This window comes from Prinia subflava, chromosome 6 (assembly GCF_021018805.1).
Source record: "Prinia subflava isolate CZ2003 ecotype Zambia chromosome 6, Cam_Psub_1.2, whole genome shotgun sequence".
Taxonomy (NCBI): Eukaryota; Metazoa; Chordata; class Aves; order Passeriformes; family Cisticolidae; genus Prinia; species Prinia subflava.
Window position 1 is genome coordinate 5,382,929 of NC_086252.1, and position 25,344 is coordinate 5,408,272.

The 25,344-nt window shown below is 52.8% G+C and overlaps 1 protein-coding gene across 21 annotated transcripts in view; it reads right to left on the minus strand.

The window, feature by feature from the left end:
- Positions 1–501: 501 nt before the first annotated feature.
- PCBP3 (poly(rC) binding protein 3) overlaps positions 502–25,344 on the minus strand; it is a 55,997-nt gene continuing 31,154 nt past the window's right edge. For 5 of the 21 annotated variants that reach the window (XM_063399957.1, XM_063399955.1, XM_063399956.1 and 2 more), the window contains 7 exons: positions 23,077–23,151; positions 20,602–20,643; positions 16,552–16,630; positions 15,474–15,533; positions 12,279–12,331; positions 9,445–9,614; positions 502–889 (listed from right to left, as the gene is read on the minus strand). In XM_063399957.1, coding sequence (XP_063256027.1) covers positions 844–889; positions 9,445–9,614; positions 12,279–12,331; positions 15,474–15,533; positions 16,552–16,630; positions 20,602–20,643; positions 23,077–23,151 — 525 coding nt within the window. In that variant the 3' untranslated portion in view covers positions 502–843. Of the gene's footprint in view, positions 890–6,796; positions 7,746–9,444; positions 9,615–12,278; positions 12,332–15,473; positions 15,534–16,551; positions 16,631–20,601; positions 20,644–23,076; positions 23,152–25,344 lie in introns of those variants that run through there. The other 16 variants (XM_063399974.1, XM_063399967.1, XM_063399973.1 and 13 more) reach the window with 14 other exon arrangements.

Below are 25,344 nucleotides of genomic sequence, written 5' to 3' on the forward strand. Positions count from 1 at the left end.
GTGCTCCAAGGTCCAGCAGGAGTGGCAAGTGGCGGGCTGGTGGGGCGTGTTTGAGAGCTGCCATTGCAGGGGCTGGATGGGGAGCCTGTATCCCATCTGAAGCACTGGCAGCCCCTGGATTGCTAGGCTGCTCCCGCGGCCCGGCAGTGACTCACACTTGCTATAAACACGTCTCTCCATGGATAATGAATCCCGGTTGTCGCCGCCTTTCAGGAATGCTCTGGATTCTCTTTGCAGTGCTCCCCCTGCCCCGTTCCCCCTCCCTCCTGGCAGCCCTGCTCCCATGTGGGATCATTTCCTGATGCTGAGTGGAGCCAGGGCTCTGAGGCCCATTTTCCAAACCACGGTTTGCTTCATGGGCTGAGCTTCCCCATTAACCATTTGGGGGGCACTGAGGCTTTTGTGCTCCGGTGCCCTCAGCACCCCACCCCTCTCCCTGTGGGTGCCCCACCGCCCAAACCACAGCTCCTCAGCCCCATCCCACTCACCACGGAGGGCACCTCAAGCAACAATAGCTTTATTGCAATGACATGGATAAGCCACAAAATACATCGCAGAGTGGCGGAGGCGTGAGGGGCTACGAGGAAGCGCAGAGAGGGGCGGTGGGGAGCGCTGGCTCACAGTGGGTCCTGCTGCACGCTGGCTGCAAGCTGCTGTCCTCCTGAGAGCTGCTGCCCCAGCCCCCGAGCCCACCACTGCCCTGGCTGAGGGAGCAGGGGCTGGGCAACCGTGGGTGAGGGGTTTGGGCAGCGGCCCCAAGGGCGCCACAAAGAAGCGGGAGAAGCTCACGGGAAGCTGGCAGCATCTTCAGAGGGGGCTCAAGCATCAGCCACTGGCACCAGGTCAGGCGGTGAAGGTGTTTCTCCCGTGGAGGTCAGGGTCTGCAGAGCTGGGGGGCAAGCAAGGGAGACAGTCAGGGCTCAGCCAAGGCTCTGGTACTGGTGCCTCCTGGCCTCTCAGGCTATGCAAATGTGAGGCTGCTTCAACACCCCAAGCAATTCTCCAGCATGATGCTGAAATCACCCATATTGCAAAAAGCCAAGCTGGAGGTGCCCTGCCAACACAGAGCTCTGCTGCACCTAAACAAACCTCCTTTTTTTTTCCATGCGAGCTCACACCAAACACATCCAGCATGAGCTGGCCTGCAAGGTGAGCCCGAGTGATTGCCTGGCATGCTGCATTTGCCTCGTGGGCTCACATTCAGGCTGAGAGCGGCTTTTTGGGAGCTTCAGAGAAGCCACCTGAACACACTGAGGCTATTTCTGGGCTGAGGATCTGCCCTTTCTCTGCCCTACAAATGCATGGCTGCAGGGATAGTGACTGTGGAAAGCTGGTTCTGGCAGACCCCATCAGCAAGATTTGGGGGTGATGCGCAAGGGCACTGCTGTGCTAGGGGTGATGGGCAGCTGGAAGAGGAGCACTGGGAAAGGGCACACATCCCCCACAACCTCTGCTTAGCACTGCACTGCACCACCCTGTGCCTCTGGAAATCACATTTCAGCCCAAAATATGTGGAGGGGAGGTCTACCTGCACCAAGAATAAATTTTAGTCCGCAACTGAATATTTGTTTTAAGCATAGAGCTGGTGGTTTCTCTAGGTTTGCATTTTTAACTGGCTTTTTACTGACAGTTCCTCTGCAGTGCCCCTGTAAGAGATTCGCAAGCATGGCTGCATGCTTGGTAGCACAGAGCAGCATCCCTTGGGGAAACCACATCAGCAGCTGCAGCAGCAGCCTCAGGTTACATCACTGCAATGTCCTCCCACCAAAAAGCTCTCCGAACTGCTAATTGACTACTTTTGGGTGAGCACATCATGGCCTGCTCCTGTTTGCACTGGGAAATCCTGTTGGATATCTGTTGTGGTTTGAGCCCAAGCTGTGCACGCAATCCTGAGTTCAGGAGTGATGCTGCCCCGTCCCTCGGTGCTCTGTGTGCCTGGCCATGCTGCCAGCTGGCTGCTGGCCCATCATCACTGTGCCCATGCTTCCAGAGAGCATCTCACACCCCTGCCGTGCCCACATTCCCGTGGGGCATCCTGTGCCACCCAGTCCCATCGGACAAACACGACCTGGAGAAGCTCCTGAGCCAAGTGCTTGACATCCCATTTGATCCAGACACAAATGCTCTCAGACACAGGCTTTATCCAAGGACAAATAGTGACACTGCGTGCAGGGAACCAGGACACAGTGCTCCAAGTGTGCATCAAACATTCCAGTCCTCATGCACATCCCAGCCTATCTTTTCGGGATCAAAGCAGTTCCTTCTGGAAACAGCACGTGTGTCCTAAATCAGCCACAGGCCACGGTGGCCTCACACCCAAAGCCTCCTCCTGCTGCTCCATCCTCATCCCCATCTCCTGGCAGGTTTTGTTCCCCATGTGCAGAGTGGACTTGATCATCATTTCTGGGAAGAGACATCACTGCGGTTAAACTGCCTAAACACAAGTGTGGGAATCCAGAGCCAGTCTGGCTTTGCACTTGGCTGTATTTGGTCTGTGGGATGCTTTCAGAGCAATCTGGAGTCTCATCTTCCTCTTTGCAGGACAAGGGCGCTGGGGCAGAGTGGGAGTGGGGGCCGCACATCTGGAGTGGAGGGAGTTGCACATCTGGTACATTCAGTACTTCCAAAAAGTCACTGCCACGTTACCCTTTGGACAGGGGCCTGGGGCTCGCTGCACAGCAGATCAGGATCTGCAGCTGCATTCCTTTTGAAGGGAAAGCAAAAATATCCCTCTCAGCAGAGTCCCAGCTCTCGTAATATCCAGCATGGGAGCAGGGGTATTGCACAGAGATTGTGACCTTTTTGCAAGTCATTCCAGCAGCTCCTCCTGTCAGCCAGGGCTTAGAGCAGCCAGCTTGGGAATGCCTCCCTGGGGACCACAGGGATGGAGACCCCTGGGACCTCTCCAGCAAAACCTTGTCCTTCTGCCAGACAGAGTGGGCTCTGGCCGGCATAAGGGGGTGGCTTGTGCCACTCATGGCCAAGGAGATGCTGGCCACACATCCTTGCCCATGTGGGCTGGCTCCGTGAAGGTCCCAGCACTGACGGGACCATTCCTGCAGAGGGACACGGGGCCACCCACCCGCTCGCGATATATCCCTGCCCGTCACAGTGTCAGGGACACACACACAAGCCCACTTCCCTTCCAGCAGGGCGAGATGTCCTCTGCACGTATCGCAGCAGCGGCTGCAAGCACCGGACATCCCAGTGCCGCCCACATCCCAGCGCGGCTGTGGATGCATCCATGAAAAGCTGGGCGATGGGGACATCTAGTGACCAGCCGGAGGCGCCGGGGCTGGGTACCCCACCGGGCCGGGGCTGCAGCCAGGCAGGGCTGGGTGCGATCCCTTCTATCGCTGCGGCCAAGGAGAAAATGGGATTAAGCATTCATCCCTGCCACGCCACGCAGAGGTCCTCCAGAAACTCTACCTCTGCCCGCACCGGAGGCACGAAATTACCCATGCTAATGGAGCATAAACTGGGAATTAGCATAATCAAAAGTGACTAGCATGGATACAATAACAAACGCCGGAATAACAGAGAGTATGTTAAAGAGTCTCCCCGCTGAAAGTCACCTTCCCTTAGGGGAAATGGTCTATTTTTTTCAGCCTCATTTTGTACTGGATTTGCAAATACAGTCTAGGGGGGGGGGAAAGTACAAACCAATACTCCAAACAATTTTGGGAGCACTATAAGGATATGCAGGGAGAGTGGGGACTTTCAGCTGAGGCCAAGGAGCTGAGCACAGAACTCAACTAGCCCCTCTGATGGAGACCTTGACACTCCAGGGGCAGGGGGAGGCATTGGACCAATACTTTCCAGTCAAAGTCAAAATATCCCCCTAAATAACTCATCCCTAAAGAGTTTGATTGAGTTGGTTGTTTCCAGAAATGTCAAATCATTCTGGCTGGATAACATTGCATAGTTTTGAGAGAGAAAAGCAATGTATTAAAGCTATTCTGTTGATTAACCGAGATATTCACCTTGTACTGAATAATCACTCCAATATTAGAGATTTTTCCTGGTGGCATGGCTGTGGATGCATCATCACAGTATTTTTAAGTTCATGCAAAATTTAAAACCAAGACCTATCACAAATCAAAGCAAAACACTGAGGCTCCTTCCAAAGCAAATAGCAAATCTCCTTTTGAGTCATCCCAAAGAAATCAAAGCTGAGTTTGATACATTCCTTGTGATTTTGTTGTTATCCTTGGTGTGATCAACATGCTCCCAGGAGATGCTGCAATGGTTTCAACACTTCTCCAAACCTCACTCAAGCCCAGATGATGACGGATGAGCTGATTCCCACATAACACGGCAGTTTCATATTTTCTCTTTTTTTTCTTGTTAGATTTGCAAAATAACCTTGGCCATGTGACCCCCAAAGAAAAGTTGTGAAGTCAAAGAGAATGGCAGAAGGAGGGATGCTTTGGGTTGCCCTGTGCAGGATCAGGAACTGTACTCAATGATCCTTGTGGATCCCTTCCAGCTGAGGACATTCTGTGATTCCATGACTGTGCAGTGCTCCTGTGAGGTGACCCAGGTGACTGCTACTGCTTGGACTGTCCCTTGTTCCCCTGTGGCCACATCCAGCATTACCTGGAGCACTCCCATAAGCATAGATCCTTGAGGCAGCACAAGCCTTGACGTGGTCTTGGACACCTGTCTGATGCCAGAGCAATGTTCATATCCAGCCACTTCTCCCTCACCATCGGTTCCTGGGGTGGCTTTTCCACAGCCTGGCTGGGTGATGGCTGCCTGACAGCAGGCTGGGACTGGGATGGTACCCAGAGGGGTTGTTATCCATGAATTTGCTGGCGTGGCGATGGGTGCAGAGGTATTGCTGCAGTCTGCTCCCCCTCTACAGCAGCCTCTGAGCTTAGCTGCATCTGGCAGACCCAATCTGGCATTTGCTATTTTGGGCAGGACTGTCTCAGTGGAGGTGAGGAACAGCACAGGGAGCACATGCAGAGAGCAGAGGAATTCAGGGCAGCTGTGATCTGCGAGCACTGTGCAAAGCCATTTCCGTGTCCAGGACGCTGTCACACTCCCTGGCCTTCCCCAGGTGTCCGAATCCCACAGCCTGCTTGGCCTGGGATGGATTTCTCAGTCTCGGTCAACGTGATACTGCTGCTGCTGCTGTCTCCATCACTTTGTGAAGAAGCTCTCCTCATGCTCCAGCTTTCCTGCAGCCCCGTGGAGGAGCTGAGAACAGCAGGATGGGCTGGCTTCCTTTAGCACCATCCCTCTTCGAGGGGGCAGCACCCCAGGCTGCCATAAAGGGTGGTGGCAGTGGGATGTGGAGTTTTTGCCGTGGCTCACCTCCCAGGCCATCGGGGTGGTTATTTTCACTGGGTCTCACACACAGATAATTCATTCTTCCAACAGGAAAAACACTTTGTCTAAAGCAGAGTGAGGAACAGAAGATGAGGAATGCCCCTTGCCCACAGCTGACTCACCACCTCGGCAGGTGGTTTGTGCTTTGCTGGCCAGTTGGCCACTTGGAGGATGCCCTGTTTGGTGCCTGCCTCCCTCCATCCTCAGCATCAGCACAAATACACAGGGGAGGTGCCAGCAAAGGCTGCCAGCTCCATCTGAGCCCCTCAGCACTCCCCACAGCACCTGTGCTCCTCTGATGGGCAACCTGGGGATGCTCTTGAGCCTGTGTGGCTGCTGGGCTGCCCAAAAGGCACAGCTGAACCCAAAGTGCCAGGGAGAGCAGGGCAAGGGGTTGGAGACAGGCAGCAAAGCACCTTATGGAGGATCTGAGAGCACCTTCAACCACAGAAGTTTGGAATGCTCTGGACAGCTGAGCATGCCCAGGTTTTAGGTCAGCTGGGCAGAGCAAACCCTGATGCTCAGTGGCACCACCTCCACCTTCTGGGCTCCTGGGCTGTGCTCTCATCCCTACCAGCTAGCTGCTGGAGCCCACAGCCCCCTGCCCATCCTTGGCTCCACTGATGCAGTGGCATCACCTGGGATCCCTGACACAGCCTGTATGAATGCTGAGCAGGCAGTGCTGGAGAAAGGAGGAGAGGCCTAGCATCCTGGCAGGAGAACAGTGGGAAGCTGTCAGTGGTACCTGCTGGTACTGAGGGTCAAAGAGAGGAAAAGGCCAGGAAGTCTTGGAGCTCACCTGGAAAAACAATGTCTTTCCCATGTGGTACAGTGCAAAAATGTACTGTGTGGCTGCTTCAGCTGTCTGGGGACATGGTGTATCATGGTCCCCTCATTTGCAATCCGGGAAAAGGGACAGTCAGGAATTAACACATGGAAAACATACATTTCCCTGTTGGAGAGGCAGGAGAGAAGAGAAAAGCCTGGAAGCAGAAGGCAGGGCTGGGCAGAGAGGGTCTCAGGGAAGGGTGTGGGGCACAGACATGGCAGAAGCGTCCAGACAAGGGGGCAGTGAGAGATGATGGTTGTCACACCATAACTTATAAATTAATTTCAGGGAAAACCAAAGGATTGTGCAAGCCAAATACTCTCCCTTTGCAAAAAAAAAAAAAAAAAAAAAAAAAAAAAAAAAGAGAGAAAAAACCAGAAAGCATAGAATCACTCAGGAAGTGCATTGGTCATGGGGACCTTATCTAAAAAATGAAACAAAAAAATTATGATGATAAATAATGATGATAAATAATAATAATAATAACAATAATAGCAACAACAATAGAAGAGAAATCTTGCATACAACCCCCACCTTCCCTCCAAGCTAAAAAGGTGTGGAAGGATGCAGAGGGAAGGATGGGGAAGGCATTGTCAGGGCGACCCAGGAGAAGAACAGTCGGAGCCCATCGGTACCAGAGCTGCACAGACATTTATTGAACACAAACAATGACAAACACAGCTGGCTCACAGAGCTTCCTGAGCTATTATCCAAAGGTTTATCTTGTGGAGAATTGCCAAAAGAGTGCTTTCAAAGGCCCCTGGGGGTATGAATCCCATACACCTGAGTTCTTCCCACTTCCAGGGGCCATTAGTTAAAAAAAACAAGCATTTGTGTGTAAATGTGTGTGTGTGTGATTCCCTCAGTTTAGCAGGAAAAAGGGCTTGTCTGGACCATGCCATGTTCCAAGAGAGAAGCCTGCGGGTTGAACCCATGCTTGGCTTCTGCTTCCCAAATAACTTTGGGTCGGGTGAAAAGTATATCCTTACTCTGAGGGCAGGGGCGTGAGGTGGCAAAGGTGAGCCGGGACAAGCAAGGGGGAGCACCAGAGGAAGGAGGGTGAGGAAAGTTAAGTCATCTGAAGTACGCATAGCTCTGTGTGGCATCACATATGTCCATAGGCTACAGAAAGTATTGCCAATGTCAACTCAAACGTGTAGGTAGCTAAGCTAGACTGACACTAGAGACCCCGCCAGCTCCTGAAGTCTTGCTAGTGAGAGAAAAAAACCAACGCCCCCCTCCCCCCTCCCTCATCCCCAAAAAACAGATAAAGAATTAACACTGCAACGCTGAAAACAAGGACCATAACCAAAGAGTTTGGGAGCAGCCTCGGGAGCACAGAGTAAAGAGCTCGTAAAGAAATGTTCCAGTGTATGCATATGCGCGCGCATGTTTATATATATATGTATATTTTTGTTAGTAAAGAGTATCTGTGGAGGCAAAGGGAAGACGGTAAATGTCTGTACAGGCAGTACAGGCTGGGTGGAGTGCCGGTGGCTGGAGAGGGTCGGGTGGTGCGGAGTGGAGGATGGTGGGTGGAAATTAGAGTGCGCCCATTCCAGTGACCTCAGACGTCAGCCTAGAATAGACAGGGGCAGAGAGAGGGGTGGGAGGGAGACAAAAAACAAGTGCTTAATCACCGGAGCAGAAAAGAAAACGAAGACCCTGCGGGCAGCGCTCCTCCTCTTGCCCAGACCCCGCACAGACGGAGTGGGTGAGGCATCACTGGGTGGCCTGGGGGTCCTCCGTGGAGGGCAGAGGTGGGGCTGGAGCACACAGCCAGGGTAATGGCTGGCTGCCGTCCCCTCTCCTTGCTGCGGCCAGGTGGCGCCCTTTACTGCCACCGCGTCGTGGCAAGGGTGTCACCCACCAGAGTGGCTGGCAGGGGTCATCCCAGAGCACAACTTCTCTTCCAGCAGCATCCCTCCCACAGGGGACAGGCAGCTGTGCCAGCCCCCCTGGCTGCTTCGTTTAGCTCTGGTTTGGAAACGGTGGGAGAGCCCCATCCTGCTGCCCCACCAGGTGACCTCTGCATAGGGGGCAGCTCAGCCAGCCCTTCCCAGCAACTAAGAGCTGCTTCTTTTTCTTTTCTTTCTCTCTCCTGTCTCAGGGAGTGGGATTGACAAGGATCTGCGGGGAAGCCACTCAGCCATGCCGGCGGGTGGGGGCCTGGCCTCCTCCCTCACCTGAACAGGGGAGAGGTGCCAGGGGCATGGGCAGCAGGGTAGCAGGGTGGGATAGGATGGTGGGGGTCTGCTGCGGGTCGAGGCTCGGGTGGGTTAGGTGCAAGGAGGAGAAAGCACATACAGACCTCACCGGTGCTCCCAGCCCACACCCCAACAAGTGTCAGAGTTGCCACCAGCAGCCCCCCGTCCTCGGGGCCCTGCAAGCAGCCGCCCTCCTGTGTGCATCCGGGGCTGGCGGCGAGTTGGCACAGCATCACTCCTGCCTAGGTGGATGGGCCCGTTTGAGCTGCTCTGCCAGGCGGGTGCAAAGATACCAGGAAGGTCCTGCATGCCCTTAAACTTGCTCCCCCGAGTCCACAGATACAGGCAAACAGGTCTGAGTGAGCACCTTGGATACAGCCCACTGCCCGCATGGAGCAGGTCCCCAGCTCATCTCAGCAGCTATGCCTCCCCTGCACGCTCCCCTCGCAGGCGTTCACCAGTCCCAGCTCCCATTGCACGGGCTGCATCTCCCCCCAGCCAGTGCTGGGAACCCTTGGCCCCTGTGAAGTCCTGCAGTGCCAAGCTTTTCGTGATGAAAAGGAAGCAGTCAGGCCGTTCCCATGTCTTGCGTTTATTGGACTGATTGTTTTCACTGAATTGAGGAAAGCCTTTGGGAGGCCTAGAAGCATGTGGAAGAGGCAGTAAGTGATGCTGGGATCCCAGCAAGCAGGTCCCAAGTGATGCCTCCCTGCCACTGGCTCAGCTCCGTTCCTGTCCCCGTCCCCTGCCTTGTCCACAGGCAAAGACGGCAGCAACTTTGCCCACCCACGAGCAAAATCCTTGAGCGAGGGTGGCAGGAGGGCCGGTGCCCGCGCGACCTGGGGCCAGTCTGCCAGCAGCACGGCAGCTCCCGGCCCCCAGCCAAAATGCCAGCTGGGGGGAGATGTCCTGCTGGAGATGTCCCTGCTCAGAGGTCTCAGCAAGACACCATCCATCCCAGCTGGCCTTGGGAAGCCCCTGCTGGCCCATGGCACTGGGAGCACAAGTTGCTCCCAGCGCATGGTGGGCTGGGCCGTGGTGGGAGGCGTGGAGGTCGGCAGGGGGTCTCACCTGGCGTTGATGAGGTACTGCGCAAGGCTGATGTTTGCAGGGGTTCCTGTGATGGTAATTTGGCGCTCCGATGACCCTTCCGTGGCGTTGGCGATTTTGATCTGCGCTCCCGACATCTGCCGAATTTCATTGATTTTGGTCCCTTGGCGTCCGATTATGCAGCCTATTAGCTAGGAAAGAAAGCACGGAGGGAACATCTGAGAAGTGGCAGCTGTGGCAGTCACCGGTGGGATGCGAGCACACCTGGGACAAGAGTGACCTTAATGCTCACGAAAACAGGACAGGGACAGCCTGGGGTGAATCCTATCAGCACATGAGCACAGTCCTCCAAGGACAAGAGACCTGCCCTGCTCTGCTCCTTGTGGGGAAGAATCTCTGTTATCTGCACATGGTGCCCAGCACTTCAGAGGGCTTCATTCAGTAATAATAATTTTCATGGTTTAATGAATGGTCAATGTTCTGCAAGTACTTATCCCCTTGCCACCCAAAGGTGGTTTGGACACATTACTAGAAGGAAATAAGCCTGCTGCCTTCCCTGGGGGCAGGCCAACCCCAGGAGCCCCCTCATCAGCTGGTGCAGTGACCCCATCCCACATTTCTTCTATCCCACCAGGACACCCTCAGTTCCTCTGCTACTCCCTCCACCTCTTTTGGTGCAAGCCAGTGGCTTGCCAGTGGGCACAGGAGGGCACCATGCAGCTCTGGCACCCACAGAAAAGGTGGACCCTATGTAAAAATGCGTCCTTCATACTCTCGTGAAAAAATCAGAGCCAGCTGGAGGCTTGAATTTCCTCAACTGTTCATCCCTTGAGTTTCCTCAGTGGTCCTCAGTGGCTTGAATTTCTTCAGTGGTCTTTCCTCATTTGTGCATCTCCCTCAAAGCACCTCCAAAGGTTGGTAACACATGTGGGGATATCCAGCTTGACCAATACAGGCACGAAGTGCTCCGTGTGTCCTTTCTGGCCATTTGAGCTCTTTTCCAAGGGCATTTTATATAGATGGGATGTTCATCTTGGCAGCTGCTGCATTTCTGTACAGTACAAGTAGAGATGATTACTCCTCCAAATATTCCCTGATCCTTTGGTGAGACCATGGGGCTGCCATGGTGGTTTATCCCCTATGGACCTGAATATACACCGGAATGGTATCCACTGTCCCAGCGTCTGTGGGGAGATGTTCACCCCGTCCTGGTCTTCACAGCACAGAAATAACTCCAAGATGCTTCAGCAAATGAAAATCTGCTGGAGAGACCTGAGGAGCCAAACTATTTAGGCAGATGCTCAGCTACACCCAGGTTGAACAGGGTTCAAGTTTCTCCTGACAGTCAGTGGAGCAGCAAGATGGGTATCATCAGATTTCCTTCCACTACAGCAAAACTCCAAGCTACACCATTAAAACATGCCTGGTGACTCTTAAAGGAACCCAGACATGTCCTCTGCTTCCTGAGAGGGTGGCAGTGGGTGTTTAAAATCCTTTGAAACAACAGCGGGGAGAGCTAAGGAGGAGTCTTTTCAAGATGCAGATTATGACATCTAATGTCTCCCAGGTCTGGTGAGAGCTGGGTCTCTGGCAAGTGAATGCTCCAAGTGCTCCTGAGTTCCCAGAGGTCTCCTGGCACCCTTTCCTCCCATGTGAGTCCTTTTGCAAGGGGTCTCTTTATATTCCTGAAGATGACTTAATTGCTATGATCCTCCATGCTCAGCAGATGTGGCAGCTGGAACCTCAGGAGCGCCTGCAGAGCTCGCTGCAGCCTCCTGGAGAGAGCTCCCTGCTAGGTGGACACGAGCAGATCTGGCATCAGCTCCCACCGGCTCCCCTGCAGATCCCTCCCGTGGTGATTTGGCCCAGGGTGAAGCACGTCCAAGGGCTTCAGTCAGCAGGTGCTCACAGGCTCTTGCAGTGCCACGTCTCTCAGAGGACAGAGGTCTTGGCAGAGGTGCCCGGCAGCTGCAGCCGGGATAGCTGCCCTTCCCTGGCTCTGCCAGCTGCTGGTGAGCAGCAGGAAGAAGGAGCAACAGCTGCCAGAACCCCATCCAGAGACTCCTGATGAGAATGGGCTGAAGATGCTTGTCAGTGATGGAGATGGGAACAGAGACTGGATGTCATCCTTTCACTTGCCCTCATCCTGATTTGAGCACAGACTGTTTCTTAATCCACAGAAAGCAGTCCAGAAGCAAGTGAGGCTCATGGATCCAGGTGCTGGCTGTGCCGTGCTCTTCATCCCACCTCCTCCCCGCCCAGCATGGCTCCAGCTTCCTCCCAGTCAATATCCCAGTCCAGCATCCACGTTACCACAAAGCTTCCACCTATCAGACCCCACACTACTGCCAGCAGTACTGAGACACACTGTCCTTCAGACACTCATGTGGCACTTTGTGGCATCAGAAATGTCACTTACTTACCTCCTCCACCACCCCACTCAGTCACTACCCTTGAGCTGGAACATCATCTCACACCCGCCACAGCCTGATTAATCAATTAAGAGTTTAATCAGGGCTGGCACAGGACGTCTCTCCCTTTCCCAGTGCTATCAACTGGGCATGTTTCATGACCACTGAGTTCACTTGGAAAGGGAAATGGAGCATTAAGGATTGTACCTAGGGAAGCTACCAATGGGGTAAAGTCCAAAGTCCAACGGGTGCTTTGTGCTGCAGGCTGATCCCCAACAGACTGCACATGGATGAGGGAACATGGGGAAGGGGCATCTCTAAATATAATTAACAAAACCAAACGGCTGCAGCTTACACATAGATACATGTATGTATATATAAACATATATGTGTATACACATGTGCACACACGGACATGCCAAAGAAGCACTTGGATTTACTTACATCATTGGGAATGGTGAGTTCATGAGTACTGGCCGGGGGACTGGCATCCAAACCTGGGCAGATGCAAGAGAACATGGTTAGAGCTGGCAGAGACAACGCGATGGAGCTCCGCTGCTTTCCTGCAACACTGCCAAGGCTGTGTCCTGCTCCGGGCTGGGAGGGGAAGGGGATCACACACTCTGGGACAAGGAGGAGGAAGATGGTTGCTACCTGACTCTGCTGGAGCTGGGTGTCACCTTCCCTGCATCCCACGAGTGCCTCACTTCTCACCCTTCATCCTCCCACTGGGAACGGCTTCAGAGGAAGGTGCAAGGTTCCAGCATCAGCAGAGAGGTGGGTGAAACACCTTCCCACACAGCAGCAGAGTGCATGCTGGCTGGGACACCTACCAGCCCCACAGGAATGCTGTCCATGCACCCTCCAGCCCTCTCTGCATGCAGCTCTCTGAGCTGTTGGGGTGTAACAGCAGCTTGGTGCCCCAAAACCGGTGTCCCTGTGGGATCCGGTGGCACAAGTCCTCTGCAAGGTAAGCCCCACAGACCCTCCAGCTGAATTTTGAGCCAGACTGCTAAGACATGCAACCTAGCTGAACCCAGGACCAGCTGTCCCTCTTATCCCCAAGGGAAAGCAAGATGAACGGTATGGAGATTTAGATCCTGCTTCTCTCCAAAATTACACAGTGAGGAGCGAAGGCAGCGCTTCCTTTCATCCTCTCCTGGATCAGGGAGAGCTCTCTCCTCCATGGTGGGAATGTCTGGAGCCAGCAGGATACTCTGTGAGTGCAGCTCCAGAGGTAAGAGGACACCATGCCGTAGTGCTCCTAGGTCAAAGCCTGGCTCTCCCATTGTTTCCCATATTAAGTCACCTCAGTGCCGAAGCAGGGACATCCCATGTCAAATCTGCAAGAAAGAAGCTGTCTGGTGCCTGACAGGGATTTGCCGTAATTGGAAAAAAAAACCCCTTATCCTTATGATATAAACCACTGATGAAGGCTTGTAAGAGCAGAAGAGACTGCCAGATCTGTATCCATGGAAAGAGGGTGGTTAAGGAGGTGCAGAATGAAGAAGTGCAAGGAGACTGGAAGTGCAGGGCTCCTGCAAAACAAGACAGCAGTAGCACCCAATTCCTCACATATTTCCATGGAGGGCCTCAGACGAAGAGGAGCTCTGGGTATCTCTGATGTGCTCATGCTTGATCTTAGGATGTTAGGAAAGGAGGGTGAGGAGGCCCTGGCACCAGCTGTCCAGAGAAGCTGTGGCTGGTCCCATCCCTGGAAGTGTTCAGGGCCAGGGTAGATGGGATTTAGAGCAACCTGGTCTAGTGGAAGGTGTCCCTGCCCTTGGCAGGGGGGTGGAACAAGATGGGCTGTAAGGGCCCTTCCAACCCAAACCATTCCACGATTATGTGGCACTGTGATTTCATGAATGCAGCTTCCCAGATATATCTCACTGACATCTGCCTGCAGGAGGCTTCCTCACCAGATTTTTCACTTGGGAGCACAAAGAGGAGAGAAAATGCAGGGAATGAGGCTGCAAATCCTCCAACAGGCAGCCCTCTGCTGTCCTTCACCACTGCCAGGGATACTAATGCCAAAACCTGCACAAAACATCTCCTGGTCAGGTATTGCACCACAGGCAATGTTCAATGCTGACTTTGCAGCACACACTTCATCTGGACTGGCCTGTACACTGAGCCTCCTCACAGTCTGGGGCGAAATGGGCTGCACCTATCACAGACATGTCCCCCTGCTCCCTTGGCCATGTGTTACAAGGCTCAGCTTGGCAGCAGCCTGTGTGTGGCAGAAAATGTCTCCTGAAGGCAGAAGAGCACCAGTGAGGGCTATGAGCAGCACTGAGGCATCCAGGGATCTTAGGGAATATAAGCTAAGCTCCTCAGACTCATAGGCAGCATTCTCCATCCCACACTCAGATGACAGGGATGATACTGAAAGCCCTTGGGACACCTGGTGCCATGGTACTGCACCACCTCTTCATTACACAGCCTTTGAGGAATGGCCACATTCTTTCTCCATGATCTAGAGACTGTTTATTTCATCACTCCAGATCCTCCCTCTCTGATATGTACAAGCAGTCCTTGAGGCTGCAATGAGGGTCTCAGGGTAGGATTAATGCCTTGGGTGACTGCAAAGGGGGCATGCAGAAAACATGGCTGCACAGGCCAGTGTCATGATATCTGTATTTCTGCAGTCTTGTGCGGTCTATTTGCTCAGGCTATGCATGCTTTCATAGTTAGGTGCTGTCCCCAAACCTTTGAGGTATGCATGGGATGGCTGTGTGCCCCAGGTCTGGTGCATCCTGCCTGTGAGCCTCCAGGTCTTGGGATAGCTCCTCTATGCAATGGCAGGAAACAAAAGAAAAATCTCTTCCTCATATATGGATGAATGTGGGACATCTGACAGCAAAATTCCTCCAAAGCTGCAGCCACGCTTTGGCTCCTCAGGGCCCTGTCCCACTAAAATTCCAACTCACCCCAAATGGCTCGGAGATGGCTAGAGCTGCATGTCATGGCTGTTCCCACTGGCACTGTTCTGTTGTTTCTTAGCAAAGTTGATGCAAAATTAAATGCAGGAATAAGGGTGATGACTCTGTTATCTTCCCATTGTACAGACAGCCACTGAGGGAGACCTCATCACACCTGGGAAGGGGGACTTCCCATCTCTGCTGTCTGTGCCCAGGGACAGCACCTGAGGGAACAGCACGAAGCTGTGCCAGGGGAGAGCCAGGCTGGAGATCAGGAAAAGGTTCTTCCCCCAGGAGGTGCTGGGCACTGCCCAGGCTCCCCAGGGAATGGGCACGGCCCCGAGGCTTCCAGACCCCAAGGAGCATTTGAACAATGCTCTCAGGGATGCACAGGGTGAGACTGTTGGGGTGTCTGTGCAGGGCCAGGGGTTGGACTTTGATCCTTGTGGGTCCCTTCCAACTCAGGATATTCTGTGGTTCTATGGCACATATACACAAACGTCACAGAGCCAGGCAACAAAGCCCAGGCACTTTTCCTTTCACATGCTGCACCAAGGAGAAGGGTGCTGCCCGACCTCTCCCTACCCACCAAGACAACCTGCCGTCTTCTCCATGAGTACCACAATTTCTCTCGGAGCACAACAACAGAACTGTCCTATTTACGGAATATATTTCAACCAAAGCCTGCTTACTTCCCTCTAGCTTTGTGTTTTACCTGATGATTGGCCCATCAGATTTTGAGCTTCTTCGGAGGAATGTAAGGGCAGCTTTTCTCCTGAAGAGCAAAGAAGAAACAGGTTTAATGCTTTTGCCTTCGAGGAGATAAGCAATGTCACTTCATCTAGGAAGCTCAAAATATGATGAACATACTGTCAAAAAAGTAATTTCCAAGCGGTACTTTAAGTACCTCCATCCCCTGTGCTCTCTCTGCTTCCCAGCTCACCAGGAACATGCCGGCCTTGAGGATAAGGCTCGGGCCATGCCGGGGCCGGCTGTCCTCCCGTCAGCGCAGCCCCCTCGGGCCGCCACTCTTCCCCGTCCTGCCTGGCTCAGCACCGCGCCCCGAGGCAGCACCCCCAGCCGGCCGAGCCGCTCCCGCTGGCAGAGCGTGGGTGTCCCGCTGGAAACCGCGGGTGTCCCGCTGGGAGAGCGCGGATGTCCCGCTGGGAGAGCGCGGATGTCCCGCTGGGAGAGCGCGGATGTCCCATTGGGAGAGCGCGGATGTCCCGCTGGGAGAGCGCGGATGTCCCATTGGGAGAGCGCGGATGTCCCATTGGGAGAGAGCGGATGTCCCATTGGGAAAGCGCGGATGTCCCGCTGGGAAAGCGCGGATGTCCCGTTGGGAGAGCGCGGATGTCCCGTTGGGAGAGCGTGGATGTCCCATTGGGAGAGCGCGGATGTCCCGCGGGAAAGCGCGGATGTCCCGCTGGGAAAGCGCGGATGTCCCGCTGGGAGAGCGCGGATGTCCCGCTGGGAGAGCGCGGATGTCCCGCTGGGAGAGCGTGGATGTCCCACCAGAATCCGGAGCAGCGCGGGGCAGGGGATGCTGCCTCCTCCGTGGAGGGAGGGGGGGACAGTGCTCACGGCTTCTGCTGGAAAAGCCCAGGCTGAGAGCTGGCCCTTGAGCACCGTAACCCCCACAACATCTGTCAAGCCTCTCCTTAACCTCTCCCCGTGGATATTGCCACTTTTTCCTCACCCTGCTCATTTCCATTAAACAACAAGAGTTTAGAAAGAGAGAGAAACTCTACAGGTAAGAGAAGGATATCTTGAAAGGGCGTGTGGGTACGTACCAGGGAAAGCGGGGGTGGTCTGTCCAAGGGGAGTAAAGGGGGTTTGCTGCATAGCCAACTGGTGGAGCTTGGTCAACTGCTGAGGGGTAGGAGGGACATTAGAGCTAAGAAGGTTATTGTCATAGAGTACAACAAGTCACACCGAAAAGCAAGAACAAAATTATAACGGGGCGGGGGGGGAGGGGCAAGGAAAACAAATTGAAAAACAGAGAAAAAAACCAACCAAACAAACAAAAAAATCAAACCAGGAAGCCATGGTGAGACATGGCAAAAACATTAGGAGAAAGGACTTGGCCTGGGTACAGTGCAATAAAGCCCAAATCTTTGGCAGAAATGCTGGGTCAGAGTCTGAAGTACGATACCAGCAAGAAACCCATTCTTAGTGTCAGTTCAGCTTCTCTGCCTCGGCACAAGGCCAGCTGGTGGGCGTCACAGCCAGCACCCAGGGACCCTCTCTGTGCCACCAGAGCTGCATTGTCACTGCTTGTCCCTGCAGCACACATTCTTGTGCTGTGCCTCTGATGGGAAGTGCCTCTGGGACATGGATAAACTGCATTTCTAAATGCCAGCTTGTTAGGAATATGGGGAATTATGGGCTTCAGCCATGACCAGTAGGTATTTCAGATCCTTGTATCCTTTGTTGTGTCAGGGAGGTTTTGCTGCCCAGTCAGGAAGCAGTTTTATAGAGAGGTGTTTGTTTGGAATACATTTTGTGCTCAGTTTTACTGTTCAAAAAAACCAAAAAAACAAAAACCACCTAAACAAACCAAAAAACCAAAAAGACAGGAAAAGAAAAGAAAACAAACCAAACTGGGCTGAAGTCTGGCAGTGAGCAGGAGGGAGGCTCTTTATCACCTCCCACTTTCACAAGGTGTTCAGGGAGTTGTCAGCACAGCATCACCCCCCAAACTCAAACTGCTTGTTTTGCCCACCGTCTCTGGCAATGGGGAGACAGGAGTTATAGTTTCAATATTTTTGGGGGACAATAAGACTCAAACACCTCCTTGCTGCTGCAGCAGGGCTGGGGAGGGAGAGTGGGGAGGTCTGGCTGGCAGTGGTGAGGGGGAAATGCTGGAAAGAGCTGACCTGGGGGACTGCACACACTGAGGGAGACTGGAGGGAGGCAGCAGGAAGGGGTGAAACACCTGCAAATCCCTGGACAGGTATCCCTGGGGTCCCTGTCCTGCCTGAAGAGGCATGAGGACACACAACCTCTGCTGCCTCAAGGGAGAGCCCTCAACACTTCACAAAAAGAGGTGTCTGCACATCTCTGTGCTTATTTTGGCTGTCTTTGGCTTATTTTAGCCAAAGGTGTTATATGATGGGTTCCTGCCACAACACAGCTGTCTCCAGATAACACTGGGCATGCCACTGCTCCTCAGGGAGCAGGGACATCAGGATCCACTGCTTTTCAGCTTCAGAACTATCCTGTTTTCTGGAGCTGCACCCTGTTTCTAGAATTCCTTGTGACACCGGGTCCCATTGGCAGGACTCCAGATGAAACCTCTTTGCCCAGTGGCCTCCAGCCATGCCCTGGGACAGGGGTCCTGCTTCCCAAACGGTGCAGACCAAAATCCTTTCTAATACTGACCTAGTAGACCTTCCAGACATAGTTTAGATAGTGGTATTTATGCAGTCGCTGCAATCAGAGCAATGAATAAGCCTAGGAGAGAAGGTGGCTGCAGCCAGGTGTCACAGAAAAAGCTGCTACATCCATCTCTTCCAGCTCATCTTCCATGGTCAAGGGGAGGGATTGCCCCCCTCTGCTTTGGTGAGACTGTACCTGAGGTACTGCATCCAGCTCTGGGATCTCCAGCACAGGAAGGACATGGATCTGTTGGAGCGAGTCCAGAGGAGGTCACAGAGATGCTCTAAGGGGCTGAAAGGGCTCCAAGAGAGCTGGACAGGGACTTCGGACAAGGGCCTGGAGTGACAGGACAGGGGAGAATGGCTTCACACTGACAGAGGGCAGGGTTAGGCAGGATTCTGGGGAGAAATTCTTCCCTGGGAGGGTGGGGAGGCCCTGGCATAGGGTGCCCAGAAAAGCTGTGGCTGTCCCTGGATCCCTAGAAGTGTCCAAGGCCAGGCTGGACACTGGGGCTTGGAGCAGCCTGGGACAGTGGAAGGTGTCCCTGCCCATGGCACGGGTTTGGCGTGAAATGTGTTTTAAGAGCCCTTCCAACCCAACCCATTCTGTGACTCTATAATCTTGCAGCTTTTGGGAAGCCAGTCAGGTACACACCACGTCCCAAACAGCCAAAAACACCCAGGCAATGCTGAAGCCCCTCATGAGCCAAAGCTTCCTCTATCCTGGGGCATTTCTCCAGGGGACAAAATCAAGGCAGGAGCACGTGTTGGGCATTCAAAATTCTGCCCACTTTGCAAAAGGCAGCCACTAAACACAGACACCTAAAATGTGTTTAAATGCCCTAAAAGCACATTCTACACTGGATTCTGAACATTGTTTAAAATGACTGATCATTGAAAGAACATCCTGAGAGTAAGGATGAGAGAAAGTGAGCAGCCCCTCTACGAACAGCTTTATTCAGGAAATTTGCTGGGAGTGGGGCAGAGTGCAGCCAGCAAATGTATTTTAGTCCTGACAATCAGAGAAATATAGGAACAAGGAAAACACTAAGCTGTTGGCACCACTTGCAAAGAAAAACTGGGATAAAACTGCATTGATCTACACAGGTTATTGTGTTATAGTCTGCTAATGGAGCCAAAGCACAAAATACTTAACTATGAGTATTTCTTATCAACCATCACAGCAGGCTGTTCAGAGTACACACACATTGGTGTCACATGGAAAGCCAAAGCCTGGATTCCTCTAATTCCAGTGAAAATCAAGGATGAAAATCCAGCCTACAGCTCCCAAATGTTCTCACATGGGGCAGGCACTCATGGTATCAAACAGCCTTGCAACCTTCTCAACCACGGAAAAAGTAATTCCATAGTGTAGTACCCAATGCACTCACTGGAAAGGGGAACACTGAGCTGCATCAACCCCTTGCCATGGGTGGGATGGCTGGAGAAGGTTTTCCACCCACTGCCACACATCAGACCCCTGCTTCACAGCACAAGGGGCCCTCTGCAGTGGGACTCGATGGGTATTTTGTTCCCTTGGAAATACATTTAGAAAGTCCCTGCTTCTTCCAAGAGCCATGGCCACCTCAGAAGCTGAGCTTTGCTGCTTTCCTCAAAGAAATCCTTCTAACAGACTGATTTTCTATTTCTCTTGATAATTACAGGTGCACACATTCTGGCTGTTGATCCCTGCATGTCACTCCACAAAAGTGCTCCCTGACCTGCCACAGGCATTGGAGCCCAGGGGATCCCAGCATCAGCAAACCTCAGTCAGAGCAGCTCAGAGCAGCTCCTGTCTCTGCAGCCCAAGGTGAAGTGGGGGCTGTCCCCACACTGCCCTGCCACGGGTTACAGCCACCCACAGCAGTGAGACAGCCACCAAACCCAGGGTGACCACGTCTGGGAGCCCTCAGAGAGGTAAGATCCAGAAGTACACACCTTCCCCATCCCTCTGGGAGACACGGTGGGGGGTGTTTGTCCAATTTTCATGTCACCCAAAGGAGCACTTCCTCAGAATGGCACATTCCTGCCCAGGCTTCAAGCACAAGAGCCCCAAAGCTCTGGCTTCTTCCCACCCCACCAAGGCACTCAGCAGCTAAATATGCCTTTGGCTTACCAACATTTTAAAGACAAGGAGAAAAATAGAAGGGAAATTATTATTTTTTCTTTTTTTTTCTTGTTTTGACCATTTTGAGGCACAAAATGCATAGAGTATGATTTCTCTCAGGATGAAGGGATAGCACTGAATAATGCAAACAATTTAGCATCAGGCCAAGTCCTCAGAAGTAATAAAGTTTAGTGCTAACGGGTTAAAAGGCTACTTGAGGTATTACAGGTACTACATACAGCCAATTACTTTGAAAATACCCTATTAATATTATTGGCTAATATTAATATTATGTGAATTAACAGTAGCATGCAGGTGACAGAAAAGGGTACAAGAAAAATTAGGGTAAAACTCACATCCGGGTGTGGAATAGCGTATTGTCCCTGAATTGTATAGGCCTGTAAAGGAAAACAAAGATGTTAGCAGGGCTGGCAGGACATGGAGAGAGAACTCCATTCCTCTGCTGGGACCCCCTGTGCCACATTAAATTCCCTGGGGCACCAAATCCTTGGGGCAGGAGGGAGATGTTCTACCTCCCTTCCAACCTAGAGCATGCTGAGCTACCTGACTTCAAGGGCTCAGGCTCAGTTTGACTTTTTCAGAAGGAAAGAAACAGCTCTTTATAGGTGCCAGCATTGCATGGAGCAGGAATATCAGGCTTCAGCTGGTCTTTGCCGTACAAAAAACAAGGATCAGTGGCAGGAGGGTTGGAAGTGGGTGATGTTTAGTGCCCCTTCCAACCCAACCCATCCTGTGATTCTCTGACAATGAGAACTACCTGAGTAGCAGGTGCGCAGTGACATCACTGCCCAAGCGTGATCCCAAAATGCAAGCCAGCTCCGTGTGCCTCTCTGTATTTCCAGGTGCACGAGTACCAGTGGATGCTTTACATCCACCCAGTATATTCCAGTGCTCTGCTGGGGCATTGGAAAGGCATCGAGCCAAGGGCTGCCTGCACTGCGATGCCTTTCACCAGCTGTAATTGATAAATCCATGCAAGTATCTGCCAGGCAAATGGGTTTGTGCATTTTTCCCATCCTTTGTAGCAATCCTTTCTCCTTCTGTTTGTAAATAAGGTCAAAATAAGCACCAATATGGCTGAAGAGCCAGACACTAGGGAGCCCAATATTTAGGACTTAACCAGCTAGCAAAATGTATCTCATTGGTTGACACATTGTTCAGATGATTCTGAAGAGATGGAGAACACTTTGAAAAGGGAGAGTAAAGATTGCCAAGAGAAATGAAAGGAAAAAACCTTGGAACCTCCTGTGAATTTGCAGCACTGTTTGCAAAGAGCAAAGTGCTTTGTGTGAAGGAAAGCCCCAGTTATGGAGGAGGAAAAGGGAAAATGGCTGTCCCAGTGCCCACCAGCATCCCAGCACAACAGGGACACAACAGAGGCTGAAGAGTTGCCTGTCCTGGTGGTTTTATTTAGTCATTGGTTTTTGATTAGAAAAGTTGAGCCAGAAAGGTAATTAAGGGTAGGAAGGTATCTTTGACAGATGCAACTCAACTCTGACGTTGCCCATGGAGGGCTGGTCCCTTTGGCAGCTGCCATTGGTTGCTACCTCCCTCAGCCTGCTGAGGTTCATCCCACCCCAAACACTTGTCACCACTGTCACCAGCTGTCCTACGCCCACCGGCCCCGTGCCACCCCTTGGGCGGAGCCAAAGGGCTCCCAGCCTTGGGAAGAGCTCTCACTTCACAGACAGCTGCTTCTTCCCATGATGTTACTTCTGTCCAAGATACCAGCCATTCACAGCAGGAGAATTGCCACCTCCATCTCACTCTCCCTTTTGAAAAGATCAGTTCACCAGGCAGCTGGACTCAAAGCTCTTTTCCAGGACCGCTGCTCAGATGGAGTGACACACTCCTGATCCTGGCAATGACTAATTCAGCCTGTGCTCTGGGCTTTGCTCCTGGTCTTAGTTTGTCCTTCTATTATGGTTGGAGAGAAATGAAATAACCCGTGTGGAGCTGCTCTGGGTGGCATAAGCTGTGGTTTTGTGGTGCTGGCCCTACCTGGCTGCTGGAGCTCTTGGGAAGGTACATCCCCTGCTGGATACAATGCACCACAGCATGGTGGCATCTACAGGCAGGCCTTCGGTCACCAGGTGAGGTGAGGAAATGAGGTGGAGAAAGCAAAGGTGTAAGTTCCCTCTTTAGAAAAACAGCCTCAGTTGCTCTTGTTCTGTTCATTTTGGTTTTCAGAATAACTTCCACCTCACAAAGGAAAAACCACGCCAAAGCTCGCTGCTGGAAATAGCACATGGTGTCTGCAAGGCTGCAACGTCGCCGGGGAGTGACACTGTGCAGGCTCTGCCACAGGGGGAAGCAGCACCCCAAACCGGCCGAGCACCACGGAGGGGACACAGCTCCTCCATGGGGGCTGCCCTGAGCAGAGTAGTAGCTGGGCCAAACCCTTCCTACCTTGGATCAATTACAGCTACACAAAGGTATTTTTGATTGGGCTAGAGGTGACAGAGAATAGGGACAGCCTCTTGTCCAACAACGCTTTTCTAATCCTCTCCTTCTCAACCACTGACAAATACTGAACTTGGGTCTAGTGAAGCAAATTCCAGCCTTTCCTTTGTGTGACACCTTGACACAGAGATGCCACCCAGGCTGGCCCTTCCCTTCTCCTCATTGTCGAGCATCCATCACAGGAGCTAATCCAAGAGCTTTCAGTCCAGCTGCTGTGGCACACAACGGATGGGATGACACCATGCAAGTCAGAAGGCAAGAAACCTGAGTGCACTAACGGGCAGCGGCTGGTGCTGCAGTAAAAGGCTGAGGTTGGCAGTGGAGGCTGCAAGCGGGTCGGCTCTTACCTGACCACCTGCAAAAATGACAGGGGTGGAGGCGGGCTTTGGGCGGTAGGGAATGGTGGCACCTTTTGGTGGGGACTAGGAAAAGGGATAAGGAGAGGGAGAGAGAACATTAGAACAGCTTTCCTGAAACAGCGGTAAAAAGAGCGTTAGAGAGCACCTAACGGAGCACGGCCCCCGGGGCCGCCACGGCAACACCCGCACCAGGCAACACCGCGTTTCTGGACAGGAGCACACGGGGAAAGAGGGGGTTCACAGGCAACAAGGACAACCTGGGGCACGGGAGATCTCCTGCCAAGGCACAGGCCCCAAAACAGCCTCCTGGACCTCCGCTGCCTCCCTCAGCTTTGCTCTGCTCTGCGCAAACCACATCGCCTGCTCTAGGCTCCAGCAATCTTCCTCAGAACGCCCTGAGGAGAGTCTCAAGCAGCAAGATGGGGAGGTACAGCCCATACGAGTGACCTGGCACCATGCTCAAGCTCTTTGGTTGCCCTTGTCTTCCTCACTGCCGTAACAGGGTCACCTTCAGGTCTTGGCGCGGCCCATCACTGTCCAAGCTGGGACATGGGTGCTGTGAGGCAACTGTGGTCAGCTGAGAGGCATCCCTGCACATGACAGGGGGCTGGAATTAGATGGCCTTTAAGGTCCCTTCCAACCCATACCATTCTGTGATTGCATGATTCTGTGGTCTTGCTGCTCTCTGGCTGGTCCCTGGGCAGGTCTGAGCAGAACTGCAGTGACCGAGCCGCTGGTGGCTCACTCAGGTTCGCCCTCCTGGTTTTCTCCTGAACAACTTACAGGCCACAAGAAACATGGAGGTTCCTAGGGATCAGGAGAGATTTGCTTCTACCCAAAATTAACTCAGTGACTGCTATATAAGGACAGGCAATAGAAATTACACTATCTCATGGAAAGTTCTTTTTTTTCCTGTACATTCTTTGGATGACTTTCTTCTAGGCAAGCAGCATTATCTAAATCCTCCTGCTAAGCACCTGTCTGTGGGAAAGCTGATCAAAGCACACTCCATCATCCCAAACCTACTTGTTCTTTTATTGCATTACAAATCTTGGAGGGGACAAGCCAGGATTATCTGTTTAAGACTGAAAGGTGATATGGATCATCTCTGTGAGATATTAAAGTCAGGGCACTTTCCAGATTTCAGACTGCACAAACACTTGGGGGTTTTTCTCTTTCCCATGGCTGAGCTGTACAGAGGAGCAGCACATCTTGCTTTGTGAGAAAGACCTTTTAACACACCTGGCAAGCATCACCTCAGGCTCATCTCTGCTGCAGTCTGTGACCTGGAGTCATCAGGTGCCTAAAATTCCTTTGGTGGCAGAGTGCCACAGCCAGTAGGGATGGGTAATGTGGCTCCTGGCTATCCTTCCTGAGATGTGCAGCTGCCAAGCTGAAGATGCTTCCATTTGGCTTTGCTTCACCTTCACCAACCCTTGCCATCCCCATCTGAAGCTTTTCCAGTGAGAAACATGCTCCTTCCTGCTGTGAAAGGACCATGCAGCTAGGCAGAGGGACCTTACTTCAGTCCCTGCTTTGTCTGTCTCTGAGATGCACCAGCAGTGGACTGTGTCACCATCCTGTGTCCCAGGGACTTTCCCTCCTGGAGCTTCTCCCATCTGAGCTGGCACATGTGGGTGTGGGGCGTGTGGTTGAGGTCATCTCCAACAAGTGGTACAGTAGCATCTCTTCATGGCAGAGATCTTCCAGCTTTGCTTGTCAGCATTTATCCCAGAAAATGGCATCTTGGACATATATCCATGTGCCCTTCAGTCCCTGCTCTCCACCAGCCCTCCTCACTACCATTCCCACTGTGTCACACTGGAACACAGCCTTGTGCTCCCAGTTCCAGCTCCCCCAGTGCAAGGGATGGTCTGGCCTCCTCCTCCTCCTGATTGTGGTCCTTGTGAGGCAGAGATGAGATGCTTGGAGCAGTGGCTGCAGCCCCCACCTCCATCCCAGGACAACCTGGGTGCTGCTGGGACACCAGGCCAGGCTGTCCCAGCTTGCTGGCACAAGCCTCTGCCCTGAAGCCACACTCTGCTCTGACACAAATCACCTCCTTTGGGGCACCCAACCAGACAGGCTTCCAGTGTGGGACTCTAGAAACTATGGACAACGGTGAGGAAAAGACACGGGGTGTGTTTCCAGTGGAGGTACCAGGAAATGAGAGTGGTCCGACAACGCGTGGAGAAGGGGACAAGAGACACACGCTCCACAGCTCCCAGCGCTCTGGTGGGGCCAGCTGGGATTTTT